This window comes from Charadrius vociferus, unplaced genomic scaffold (assembly GCF_000708025.1).
Source record: "Charadrius vociferus isolate BGI_N301 unplaced genomic scaffold, ASM70802v2 scaffold31, whole genome shotgun sequence".
NCBI classification, from domain to species: domain Eukaryota; kingdom Metazoa; phylum Chordata; class Aves; order Charadriiformes; family Charadriidae; genus Charadrius; species Charadrius vociferus.
In genome coordinates, this window is record NW_009646966.1 from 53,896 (window position 1) to 67,406 (window position 13,511).

Consider the following 13,511-nt stretch of genomic DNA (forward strand, 5'->3'; position numbering starts at 1 on the left):
GGGCCTAAAGTGCTCTCTCTACTTTAGAAAACATGACAGAATTTGTCCTTGAAATATTTTGTTTGCAACTACTTCTAGAGGCAAATAACATATCTGTCTGAAACATTGCCTTATCTTCTACTTTTTTACAGAGGAATATACACAGGAGGCCAACATTTTAATAGGAGGAAAACCCTATCCTACTAATAATAAATATGTAGCTTTTATTTCATGATCATACTGCTATGAGCAATGGCGTGCATCCAGTTATTTTGGTTTCTATCATTTTGGTTTGGTTTTCTGGAGTGTGTGCTTGAAAAACAGATGATAGCAGAGCTTTTAAAAAAGCAAACACGTGTTTCTTTTCTAGTGCAAATGGGTCTCAGTGGCTTAGAGCTATCCCATCTAGGGTTTTTCTTAAGCGCTTTAATGTTTATTCAGTAAGCCTTTCTGGAACTCTTTACTGAAAACTACCTCTAGAACTACCACTGAAACAACCACAAAGATGCACTCACATGCACACACGCATGCAACCCTCTCAGTCCTGCAGAGTTATAGTGTGGGACATCTTCGATCACATCCACGGTGCCAAATGGTCATACTACAGACCAGAAGGTTAATGCAGAGCCAAGGTGAGAAAGCTCGTCTTCATGCTGAACTGCTGACAAAACACGCCATTCCCAAGCAGCTGAGAAATGTTTCTCTAGTCTTGATGATTTCTATTAATCAGTTGACTCCTCTAGAGCCCATGGGTTACAGTTACAAAAACTTCACGAGAAAGTAAACCAGTATATTCTTTGCGCCTATATTAGCAAAAATCTGCAAAACCTGTTTATTGATTTATGACCAGATTATTTAAAAACAAGCACTTTGCAGGTATATTCCAGTACTTTGTCTTCATTCATGGAAGTATGCCTAGACAATTATTACTATCCTGGAAGCTAGTGGTTGCTGTGTTTTCAGATTTGGTAAGAAGGGAATGTCAATAATGCAAATTGTTTTAGTTGTTGCTAAGTGATGTTTATACTAGTCAAGGACTTTTTCTGGTTTCCCATAGAAACTGAGAAGGAGCATAGACAGAACAATAGTGCTTGGTATATAAATGGAGGTTGGCCAGGGAGGGGGACAATCTGTGATCTCTGCTCAGGTCGGGCTCGGCAACCAATTCAGTGGGTGGTGAAAGTAACTTGTGTCTTGTGTATTCTTTTACCATTATTATTATTATTGTTATTTTCCGTTTCCATTATTGTTCTTTTAAACTGTCTTTATCTCAACCTATGAGGTTTTTTTTTCCCCTTTCCCCTCCTTTTCTCCCTTCCCTTCTCGAGGGGTAAGGGAAAGTGAGTGAGAGGCTGCCTGGTCCCAGTTGCTGGCTAGGGTTAAACCCCAACAAGAATATTTGGCAATTCCTTCTCCTGCTTGCTTTTTTCCCCCAACAAGCTTATTCTGGTCATTACTATGTCTACATATTTAAGTGCATGAGTACACACGTACACACTAAGGAGATTAGATCACTCAAGATGAGAAATCCCAGATGCAAGCCATGGATGTTCTCCATTTATACATAAAAGACGACCCCTTGGGGAATCTAACCACTGTTCAATTGCAAAACATTTAATGGTACAGAGAGGATGTGGATCTTGATCCTGCAAGCACTTAAACATGTACTGCAGTGTAAGCTGCTAAATAGTCCAAAGAAGTCAAGTGTGTAAAGCTAAGTACATAATTTAGTTGCAAATTGGAGGTCTTAAAACACTACAGAACGTATTGCTTTTAAAACTTCCACTATTTTTTTTTTCCTCTTAGCAATACCACACAAAGCAGGAAGAGATAATCACAGCTTGAAAATCTTGTAGCAGAATTCTTGTAAAACCAAAGATTACACTCAGAAGGGGCAACTGTCATAACCTTTATGTTCACAGATGCCGAAAAGATGCTGGTGGTCTAGGGATTATCTTCAAATACACAATGCTAAGGCTCCAGTCGAACAGCAGGACGTCTGTTCTTAGCATAGCAGCAAGTCCGGAAACAGAGAGAGGTAAGCGCATCACAAAGAGTCACAGATAGAAGGGGAATTCCTAGTTTTAACAAATCAGCAAATGCAATAGCTCTAGATTAAATCTGTATCATCAAAGAGGAAAGATGTGAAATAAGGTCTAACTGATTATATTGCCTCTGCAGAGGGCTTAGAGACTGAGTGTTTTAACTTCAGTAAACCTGCTGTTGGTGGGTTGTGGAGTTTAAAATGACCCTTCATCCTCAAAATATAGATGAGCTGACTTCTACACATGCATGGGTACTCTAAAAAGAGAAGCCAAGGAGTTTATCAAGGACTGAGTGAGAAAAAAAATGTTACAGAGGACATCTCTTGCTTAAAAGATGTTTTTAGTTCTAAGACTGTCAGTATACAAAGGCAAATAAACATCTTTTTGCCTCCCCTATGTTATCTTTCTTCTTGATTAACAGTCTCTTTTCCTATGAACAAGTCTATATCACCATGTAGAGAAAAATGAACAGATTTTAAACAGTCTGTTCCTTTGTAATATATGTAAGCTCAGACCAGTCTAAATACAGCAGAATAAAAGAAAGGAAATGTTTCATTGTATCGATCACTTTTACTTCTAAATATCTTCACTTTTGAGCAATAATCACTTTAGGTTAGTAAGTAAACAGATCACATTTGCTTTTCGACAGTTAAAGAACAGCATTGACCAGGATAATTATACTTTTCATCTGAATGCAGAGGGCATCAGCTTGGAATAGTCCTGGTGGGACGCAGTAGATGTATTTGAGACAAATGTTTTCTGTCAATCTGTACGTGAAGCTTTAAACGGTGATATTTTACATTTTCACAAGGGACTCATAAGCATTAATTTCCATCACATTTCAGGGCAAGTTACAAAACAAATTTTTAACAGGTGTTTGAGGACTGTTGAAGATGTCGGAAATTTTACTATCCAGTGTTATTCATTAGCTCTTGTTTTGATTTTATATTTGTGGACTGTATTTTGAATTCATGACAGTAGATCCTGCAAAAATACTGTATGCAATGGAAAACTAAAAACACACAGGTAGGACTGAAAGAAAACCCAGTTAAATGCAAGGCCTTCTCTCCCTAACTACAGGAACTGTATGAAAATCTTATAAATCCGATGACCAACTTTTACCAGCACAAAGCCATATGGTTCTGTGGGGCCCCACCAGTGTAACTGGGCCTGTTACAACACCCAACATTTTCCGTTCTTTTCAACCTTTCTCCCCCAAATTGCATTCAGACATTGCTGTAGTAGAACAGTATAATTTGGCTCCGCTTTTTACTGGTTTTCTGGTATCTTTACTGTTGATTTCCTCTCACGGTTTCAGCAATGACCTGCTGAAAGCATTCTCCAAGCCCATGGGTGGTCCTGAACCATACGGCAAAGGAGTTGAAAACTGAACAGTATTACAGACCAATAGGCCTAACAGAAGATTATTAATAATAAGATACGTTTATTTAATTTCATATCTTCATAGCTCAGGCTCATAAAGAAGAACACTTAGAATACCGAGACTAGTAGGATGCTCTACTACTGACAGTAACACAGTATTCCTGTGTTAAAGCACAGCAGATCAAAGCTTTTCCAGCTGATGAATTTCACTTAATTGAAAATTGAGATACAGCAGGAAAAGGACTGTGTTTTACCAACACCAGCTTTTCTGCTGCTGACAGAAGAGACACAGAGGTTCATGGCTTTGTTCTGTTCACCTATCAAAACCTTCAGGTATTTGTCAAAACCAGATTTCTTTGTCAGAAAGAGCATGAGCTGCTGACACGTCTTCTGAACATTTTCAAGTTTGAAGGAGTGTTGCATGGTACTAAGTAGATGAGGGCAGGACTTTAGTAATTGTGTCAAGGACATCCATACTGTAAAATAAAGTATTCCAATTCTAGCAATGGCATTCAATATCTTTCTCTTTATCAGTTATATATCCACACATTTATTTAATTATTAATTTTATGTCACTAATACTTGATTATTTCTAGATAGAAATCATATTTTTATATATCCTTATAAAATATTTGGTGTACTATAAAAATAACTCCTATGAAGTCAGATTAAAGATAATGTCTTCTTTACTGCAAAGGAGATAAATTGCCCCAACAGATTGGGATAACAAATCTTTGCTTAAGGAATGTGAAGGAGTTCACTTTTAACGGACCTGCTTACTTTTTTTCTCAAATACAAACAATATTCTACCAAATGTAACAAGTTAACCATGATTCCCTTTGTCAAGATCATAGATGTAAACAGCAGCTCTAAAGCCAGACAACCATCATACAGAAGGGGTGCATTCTTAAATGGAAAAATTAAAAAATTATGTTATAATCCTGGGTTTTGGGGAAGGATCAATGTAGAGACAAATGTCTACAGATGTAGGAGAGGCAACTAGTTTAGTGGGAGGTGCCCCTGCCTATGGCAGGGGAACTAGATGATCTTCAAGGTCCCTTCCAACCTAACCCATTCTATGATTCTATGAACCTGGGGGAAGCTGAAACACTACAGCCTTGTTCTAGCCAGAAAAACGAAGTAGCTGGTTTGTTAGGTTTGGGGTTTTTTTAAGTAGTAGTACTATCTCTTTCTGAATTTCATTGCTGAAGTTATCGTTTTATTAATTCTTGACCTACATAGTCATTGGAAGAAAATTTGCATCATAAAGAAATATGCCAAAAGGATTTGTTTTTTCCCCACTGACCATCTGGCTTTCATTCTCAGATATACTTACGATCTATTTATAGAATGACAAAACTAAGATTGTTAACAGTATTGAATGTCAGAATACAGCAGTTACATTGTCTTTATCCTTACTCTGTCTTTATCCTTTATCCTTTACCCTGTCTCCGTAAGCCATCTTATTATCTCGTACAGTTTATATCAAAATTCCTAACCATAGAGGAAGAAAAGTAATGGAACAGAAACTTCAAATTACAGTTAAACTGAAGAGAGTGCTTAAATCAACATTATGCCAGAAAGACATTCAATTAAAAAAAAATACATAGCATTTACCACAGTTGTTTATACTACCAATAAAATGAGAATTAATCTTTTAAACTAATCTAATTGAATTAGATTATTTTCTCCTTTCCATTTTCAATTGTCATTGGTAGGTAACTGAAGCTTACATATCTGTATAGTTATCAATACAGCTGTGCTATTTTGCACAACTTTAAGATTTGTTCCATTATCTGTAAATCAGATTGCATTCTGGCACTAAATTCATACAAATGTTGGCACCTCATCAAGAAAAGCTACCTTTTAATTTATTTTTTTTAATAAAACTTAACAATAATTATATCATATGGGGAAACCACACAATCGTCTCCTTTTTTTTGCCAGAATAAGATTTTCTTTGAAACAGATTCCTAACTGCAGTTTCAGATCTCTGTTTAAATTACTTACATGGGGCTTTTGCTCTTCAATCCTGGGATGATTTTTCTAGAGTTTTTCTAGCTCTCCCTTTCAGAACCTCTCCTAGAGCTTTCCAATCTCAACATTTTTGTTTCTTCCTCCTGTTAGCTTCAAAACTTGAGGCTCTTTTGAAATGTATGTTAAATTCACATTGACAATTCAGATCTACTGACTTCATTTGATGAAATAGGTTTGCAAAAAATAAAGCCACTGCTCTGAACAACCTGCTAAGACGAAGATCGGGCAACCATGTAAAAGAGTTTTAGTCCAGACGGATCCATTGAACACTCAAGGGACTCTTTCTAATCTCTCCTAACAAACTGATGATCTGTAGCGATAGCCAAAATTATAATGTTCCACAGGAAGGACAAGGAGAGAATGAGAAACCAAATTAAACCAAACCAGACCAAACAAGATCAGTTAATGATTCCTTGCAGCAGGGAATTGGTTGAGACCATTGCTCTCTATTTCTCTATTGTGTGAGTCATGTCTATACCCTAGGGTATATCACTAACAGTGTGACTCAAAAAATCTTTCCTAACCTCAAATATTGTGATTTGTTTAATATTGAAACTATGAGCAAAACACCCCAAGCCAGATCTTGGAGACATTGGTACCACCTTGCCTCTTTATCATCAGTTTCTACAGAGATTCTAGTAAATAAATTTTCTGTGTGGGATGTTTATGGAATCTACATCCTGTAAATATTTTTAAAATAAGGAAAAACTTTGCACTGGTAAACTTATCTTGTTTAGTCAGAAAATGTGGATAAGTAAATAAAATACAAATATGACAAACTTGTAAAATGATAGACAGAGCTGATGCTGGAGGCTTTGTTGTTATTTCAGTGCCTGGCAGCTGAATGGTCCTCCTTTGCTTAGATACAGAAGTGTAAATATACTTTGGAAAGATCTGGATGCTAGCATCAAATTCAGTCTCAGGCAAAGCCTGTGCAAAGACTGTCACTTCTCTCAGGAGCACTGAAACAAGCCAGAAGAACTACAAATGTTGATCCCAACCTGCATTGGTTTGATTGGGGATTTTGTTAGTACCATGGCTTTGTTTTTCTTTTCCTCCCTTCAGATGCCCATAACTGATCAGATTCAGAAATATTAATTTGAAATTTTTGGGCTGACCCACACTTAGCTGAGGTTGGCTTGCAACTTCTCTCAATTTTCCCCCTGTAATACTTCCTGGTGTTACTAGAGCAGACTTTTCCTCCCAACCCATTTAGATCACAGCTTCTCCAGCCTTGCACTTATATCCCCTTTCCATTTTAAGATATATTTTTACAAGTCCAAAGGTAGTTAGGCCCCAATAGCAAGGGCCTATATACACATTTAATCTTAAATTCAATGTCTGCCAGAAGTCAATTCAATTATTTATCTGTCAACTAAGCCATGATTTTTTTACAAGATAGGGGTAATAAAAGAGAGAAAAGGTATAGGTTCACAAGCCATCTAAGGTTTCCCGTGTAAATCTGGCAATGGTTAGGTAGCTGCCTGCCTTGTAATTTTATGCATCTCTTTTTCTGTACTTATGCCCCTTGCTGAAGATTAAGAACATAAGAAAAGTCAAACAATATCACTCAGTAGCAGTGCCTGAGAGTGACCAATACCATATTTCTTAGAGAAAACTGAATACACAAGTTAAATAATTCTTTGTTCTGTTCTGAATTTTCTCCAGTCTGATGCTTAGGGCTTCCTGAGCCAGACATTGCATCATGTTTAACATTTCTTGAAATAATTAGCCCTCAAAATAGTTCCATGTAATTAATTTAGCACCAGGCTTTTAAACCTGGTGGAATACTGAAATAATATTGTAGTCAATTTTCACATTGTTTGATTTTTTTAGCAATCCAACTAGCAACACTACCTTCCACAATTTTGTAAAATAGTTTTAGAACATTTTGTTTATTACTACTTCAAAACATGTTCTGTGCTTTGTTCCTGTGTCAACAGATTTCTGTCAGTTCAAGTCATGCTCTGTTCTTTTCAGCATTTTAAAAACCAAAGCGGTTAACCTAATAATTCAGATGGCCAAACCATCAGAGAGGGAAGTTAACAGGGCACCAGGTAGACACTGTCCTTCCAGTTTCTTCAAACTACAGATGATAAAAAAAGTTTTTATAATTTGCTGTGCCAAGAAAGTGCTATCTGCAGTGAGATATCTTACTCCTATCCATGAAATATAAATCATTTTATCTAGGGAACAGACAGGAAACATATTTTCCATTAGTGTGAGGCAGGGGGAATCTGTATTCCTCTACATACTTGTTTAAAGCCTGATGGAAAATTGGGAGGGGAAAATAAAATCCCCTCTGCTTCTCTCTGTGGGGACTTATTTCTCAGTCTCCTCTTACTGTATAAAGACACGCATTAAAATGGAAATTCTGGGTGAAATCCTCCGCAAAAATCAGTGCAACTCCACTCAGCTAAAGCTAGTTGATGATTTGTGCTTCTGCTCCTTTAGACTGCATCTGTTCTTACCACCGCACTCTCTATTGAATATTGCCGTTCCCTACAATGCAGGCAAAGACACAGATTAACTTGGCTCATAGTCAAAGCTGAGGAAACCTTACTCATGTGCTTCCTTCCTTGTATGATCCTGCACCGTGAACTCTCTCCTTGAGTCAGGGACCAGACCTTTTCATAAAGTAAAGCCAAAGTACGTGCTTTTTCTGCTTTGGTGAATGTGTCTCTTCCTTGCCGAGCTAGCCACAGTTTATTTATTTGTGTATATATATAGTGTTATCAGATAACCACTGAGTGTGGCTAGGATGTACCTCTTATCAGGGGTGCCATGTCTGTATTTGGGCACAGCCAGAGCTGGCTGTTCAGTGATCTTACTGACTCACAACCCAGTGAGCTGGTCTCAAATATAAGGTAAAAGCTAGGAGGAGAAATGATAGACCCAGAAAGAAAGAACATAGCTCTTAGCGCTAGGATGTGGGAGGTTTGGTTTTAAATCCCCCTGCTTGAGGGGTTTCACTAAAATACGTTTTAGTCTTTACAGGACCAAAGCATTTGATACGAACAAAGGTAAGCTGAGAATTTGAGAAAAATATTATTTGTTCATCACCTGAACAGGATATATATTTTAAGAATATTTTTTCTCATCTGCATTTTAGAAGAGCACATAATTTAGTCAAGACTTTGACCCACTAATGTTAATTTTTATTTCACAAATATCAGAAACAGTAGTGCAAGTATGAATAGGCTAAAGTCAGTAAGGCTAAGAGTACAAAGTACATGGTTACCTACAAGATCAATGCTTTGGACCTTACTCAAATAGCATTTATTCCATATAGGCTAAAGAATGAATTCTATGATTTCTTTTTTAAAATTGCAACTAAGTAAGCTGTACACACACAAAACTAAACAGTGTTAGTTAGAAATAATAGTTCTAACCGTTAGAAATAATAGTTCTAACCGTTAGAAATAATAGTTGAGTTTTATCACATGCAACTTATCAATGTAATTACATGTCAGTGCCACAGTTCAGTATGGGTAAAATAAAGATTATTCCATTAATATTCCACTAGCCAAGGGACTTCCCAGACTTCAAAATATTGTGGCACATTCTGAGTAAATACAGCTGATAGCCCTTTGAGTTAAGTTTCAAGCCATTATGTAAAAAAGAATATTAAAATATTTGAAAACCATGAAAGAGTAAGGGGCTGATCCAAAGACAATTGAAGTTAATGGAAAGCCTACCACTGATTTTATTTGGCTCTTAATAACCCCTTGAGAGAGATTTCCTACAATTTATATTAAACCTCATACACTTATCCAAGCCGAATTACATTAGATTTTTCTACTGAAGTCCTTTACTACATAAGTCAAACATAGTATATACAAGAGGTCAAATATGAAAGAGAATTGGAGCTAAAACATACTAAAGATGTCATTACTTCTGAAAGCTAAACAGACTGTCAATGCTGAGTACATTTACATAGCAGTTTAAAAAATACCCTCTACAAATTTTAAAAGCGTTTTGAAAAACAAATGCCACTCAAAAGCCATGCTGTTTTCAGAAAAAGCCGCCAGCAGTATAAACATGAGCAAATTTAACCTCAGGTAATGCTGTAATGTTAGCCGCAGGATAACCAAAATAAATAAATGCGTATGACCATTGCTGATTCTCTGTTTCTGTTTATTTGGTGTCAAAGATAGGGACAGGGGATAGAATCAAATATTCTGAACTGGAACTGGCAATGTGTCTTAGTGTGTCTTCCTATATATCATTGGTGTTTTGGGACATCAGTTTCAGAGCTGTTAAACCATGTTTTTAAATCAAATGAACCTTAGCTAAGTTAAAAGTCACACAACCCACAATTTGAAGGGAAGACTGGAATTTGACTTTAAGGACAGAATTGATTAGATTAGACAAAGAATGTTAACAATTTATTGTTTCACAAAGGACAAGTTCACTTACCATTCACATACGTGAACTGGTATAATTGAAAAGAAATCATTTTTACAAACAGAAAGAACTAAAACCATTAGAGGGCAAGTGCAAGAGAACTTATCCCTCTCTGATGCTTTCGGATCTGCCCAGAGCTGTGGGCTCGCTCTCAGCTGTCTGCTCCTTACAGGAGGGGTGTTATCTGCTGAAGGCAACTCTTCCCAAATATTAAGGGCTTGGCATTACTGCAGTAACCCTTTGAAGCTTTGCAGGGAAATCTCTCCCAGCTTCCCAGTTCTGCTCACAGCTTTATTTGGAATTAACATCCATGTTCTATCTCTGCACAGATAACAAATACAGCAACATAGGTTTAAAGGGCTTATTCACATTTACCTTGCCTACAACACAGACAGGCTTAATGGTACAGCGCAGGGTGCAGTTCAAAAACGCAGGGTACAGTTTAAGAACAACCTCCATTCATACTCTTAGCTACACAGTTCGAAAGAAAAGGCTTAAAATAAATCAGATATAGCAGGCCATTTGAGCTTAAACTTAATCAGATTCTTCTCTAATTGTTTACTTTAGTTACAAAATATCACTAAGAAGCCTTAAGTGTCAGATCTGGAGATTCATTGTTCAGGACAGCATCCACCCACCCCGATGCTGCCCTCAGCTCTCCCTCTCTGCTTCCCCTCCCTTGTGCACCACCATTCACTCTAATTATTTGTTATTCCAAGTAGCCTACCACAAACACTGCCTTTGTTCTAGGTGATCCCCTTATTTACCTTTGAGTTTAGGGCTTGGATACAACTACAAAAAACATTCACCGCTTTGTCTGGAGCCAAATACTTTTAAAATTCAAAGGTGATTTCTTATTTCCAGTTCACACCTGATGCACACATATTTGTGAATGTACACATTCTGGCAAACACTGCTGATTGTTCTTCCAGACTTAGTTACCTATAATACTTAAGGTTATTACTCCTTTATCTTTAATCAGCCTGCTATCAACTTACCCGCTGCCTGGTCTGGACTGTTCCCCCAAATGCAATTTGAGCTAATATCATCTTGTTAAATACTGCATAAGATGTCTATTTTAAATATATTAAGTTCATGATCTAAGGTGCACTGTTATAGAGATCACCTAGCATGTTGGCAATAGAAATGACAGATGAAGTTACAAGTTGCTATGTTGGCTGTATTTATGAGAAAGTTCCCTTTTTTCTGCTTCACGATTTTTCTAGGATTCATGTTACGCATACACACACTCCAGCGCTTCACAGTCATGAACTTATGCAGATAACCATTAAACCAGTACAATCTAGTTGCAGCACCAAGCACTTAGCATCAGCAGAGCCACCTTCTTTTTTATCTGGATTTTTAAACTTCTGCAGTGACTCTGTTTTCAGCATTGCCCAAGTCCCTGCTCCTTGTCATCCAACACGTCTGTTTTCTCCGATTTATCACTGTGCTCTTTCCTCCCTAATAAGTCAGTCCTGAGTCAGCAAAAGCACTTCTACGCAGGCTTCATTCAAAAAAAAAATAATAATAAATTTAGTTCATTCATAGATGAAACTTAAGAATCCACCTTAAATTAAATATGTATTTAAAAGCTTTACCGAACAGACTGATATTACTAACCTGGAAGCTAGCCTTGGAATAATTTTCAAAACCAGGCTTGTAGCTCTCTTTCTTCACTGTTATTCATAAAATCCACTCTGGGAAATGCTGCTCTGTGCTGCAATGTCTAAATGCTCCCCTAGCATTGATACCGTTGCTCCCTGTGTTGTGTTTTTAATCAAACTTTAGACTGTTTACAACAGTAATGACTTGGACTACATGATCACTTATAGTATCTTAATTCTTCCTCCATTTGACAGTCTTGGGTTTTCCTCCCAAAGATCCTGCTACTTAACAATACGCACATACAAAATTGTAATTTGACTTCATATTCCATCGCAAGTGAAGAAGGCGTTTTCAGTAGTGCAAACTGATTTTACATAGCCTATGATCTACTTAATTAAAACTATGTAAATTACTGCCTAAAACCTTCTGAAATTGCGACCTGCTGGAAAGACCTATACTCCTATTACAAGCATGAGGCTGCCCTAGAATTACTTTCATTTCTCATAGATTCTCTGTCACTGACACAACTCTGTCACCGTGAGCACCAAGTACTACTTTTGGCAAGTTGTCAGCTCTTTTAAGGACAATATGCTCTTCCTCTGCTGTCACTGTAAGAGGCTACAAGGCTGATAGTAGCAGAGGGAGATGGTAGAGGAAAACCAGTGCAGAAAAGATGAAAGGTATCTTCACCCCAGCAGCCATTACTGCCACCTCTTTCGGTCTCCTGCATGACCTATGATGAAAGGTGTTAATCCTGCTGTAAATACCACTCCATCATGATTAGCAGGGGTCAGAGAAGGAGCTTCATGTTTAAGTTTTGTCAAAGCTTCTCGGGTTTCTTTTTTTAGGCCCTCATTTTGTAACTTGTTTTGTAAAATGCTTCTTCCCTTCGTTTTGTCTTCTTTATAAACACACAGTTTGGGGAAAAATAAAAACAAACCCCAAACTTATTTCAGGATAAAAGTTTATCATATCTGGTAATAAATAACCAAGACAGTTGTCTAAACAGTTAAGAAAACTCATCATTAACATTTCCCCGAAAGTCCAGGAGAAACGTATCTGCCGCAGAGAACTGACAGAAACCCAAGACTCTGAATCCGACTCTCGGGCTGCGTCAGCGATTCCTTTTAAAAACGCGTTGCTGTCATGGAGCTGAACTGCTTCTTCTAGTGAGGAGGCTCAGGGTGTGCGCACAGGAGCAGACTGAGGTTACCCCCACAACCCCGCTGTGTCTCTGCCTTCACCCCAGGCCCTGATACCTCCTTCTGCAGGGAAACCTGCTCTGCTGAGAGCCACCCAGGTCAGTACCTCCTGAGAGCACTCGGCGCCGAACATTTTGCCCTTGCGGGCGTTCGGTGGATGGCAGTAAGCTGTGGTTTAGCGTCAGCAACATTTATTTGTTTGATTTAGATCTGCATACCCTTAATGAGAATGTGAACCATTTCTGCAGACTGCTGTGGACCCTTGTGCGTGCAAAGTAGTTCAGCGCCTGCACGACCTCAAGCCCCCAAGGAAAAATACCAGCATTGCCTGATTTTAAACATTGAGAGCTGTCTTCTTCTTTGTCCTCTGCTAGACATGTCCAAAGATGACCATCTCTCCGTAAGCCTTGAAACTTGGGTGCTTGAAACTGTTAAATATTTGCGAAACTCATTCTGCATTAGCGGTATCAAACACAGCAGGTTGCAATTATCACTAAAGCTGCAGTATAAAACACTCTGGGTCATATAAGGAAACCGCCAAAGCATTCATGGCAAACAATTGGAAACTGGCTCTTTTTCAGCATTTTACTGCACGTTAGAAACTAAATAGAGTTACGGGTCAGAGGACAGTAGGACATTGCTCTTTCATGACACCGACCAGCTTTTGGGTCTGCCTAGGATTCAAAAAATCATCTTCATAAATCCCCCGACGGAAACCACTGAGTGTTTCGTTTGTTTTCTTGCTAAAAATCAACCCCCGCACATCCCTCCCACCAGCACCCCACAGGGGATGCCCAGGGGGAACCGGAGCCGCCCAGGGGGAACCGGGGCCGCCCAGGGCGCCCCCCCC

The 13,511-nt window shown here is 38.2% G+C and overlaps 1 protein-coding gene across 1 annotated transcript in view; it reads left to right on the forward strand.

The window, feature by feature from the left end:
• The first annotated feature begins 571 nt into the window (after positions 1–571).
• Positions 572–13,511, forward strand: part of VWDE (von Willebrand factor D and EGF domains) — a 55,455-nt gene continuing 42,515 nt past the window's right edge. The window contains exons 1-2 of the mRNA XM_009895354.1: positions 572–759; positions 1,902–2,017. Of these exons, the coding sequence (XP_009893656.1) occupies positions 572–759; positions 1,902–2,017 (304 nt within the window). The remainder of the gene's footprint in view (positions 760–1,901; positions 2,018–13,511) is intronic.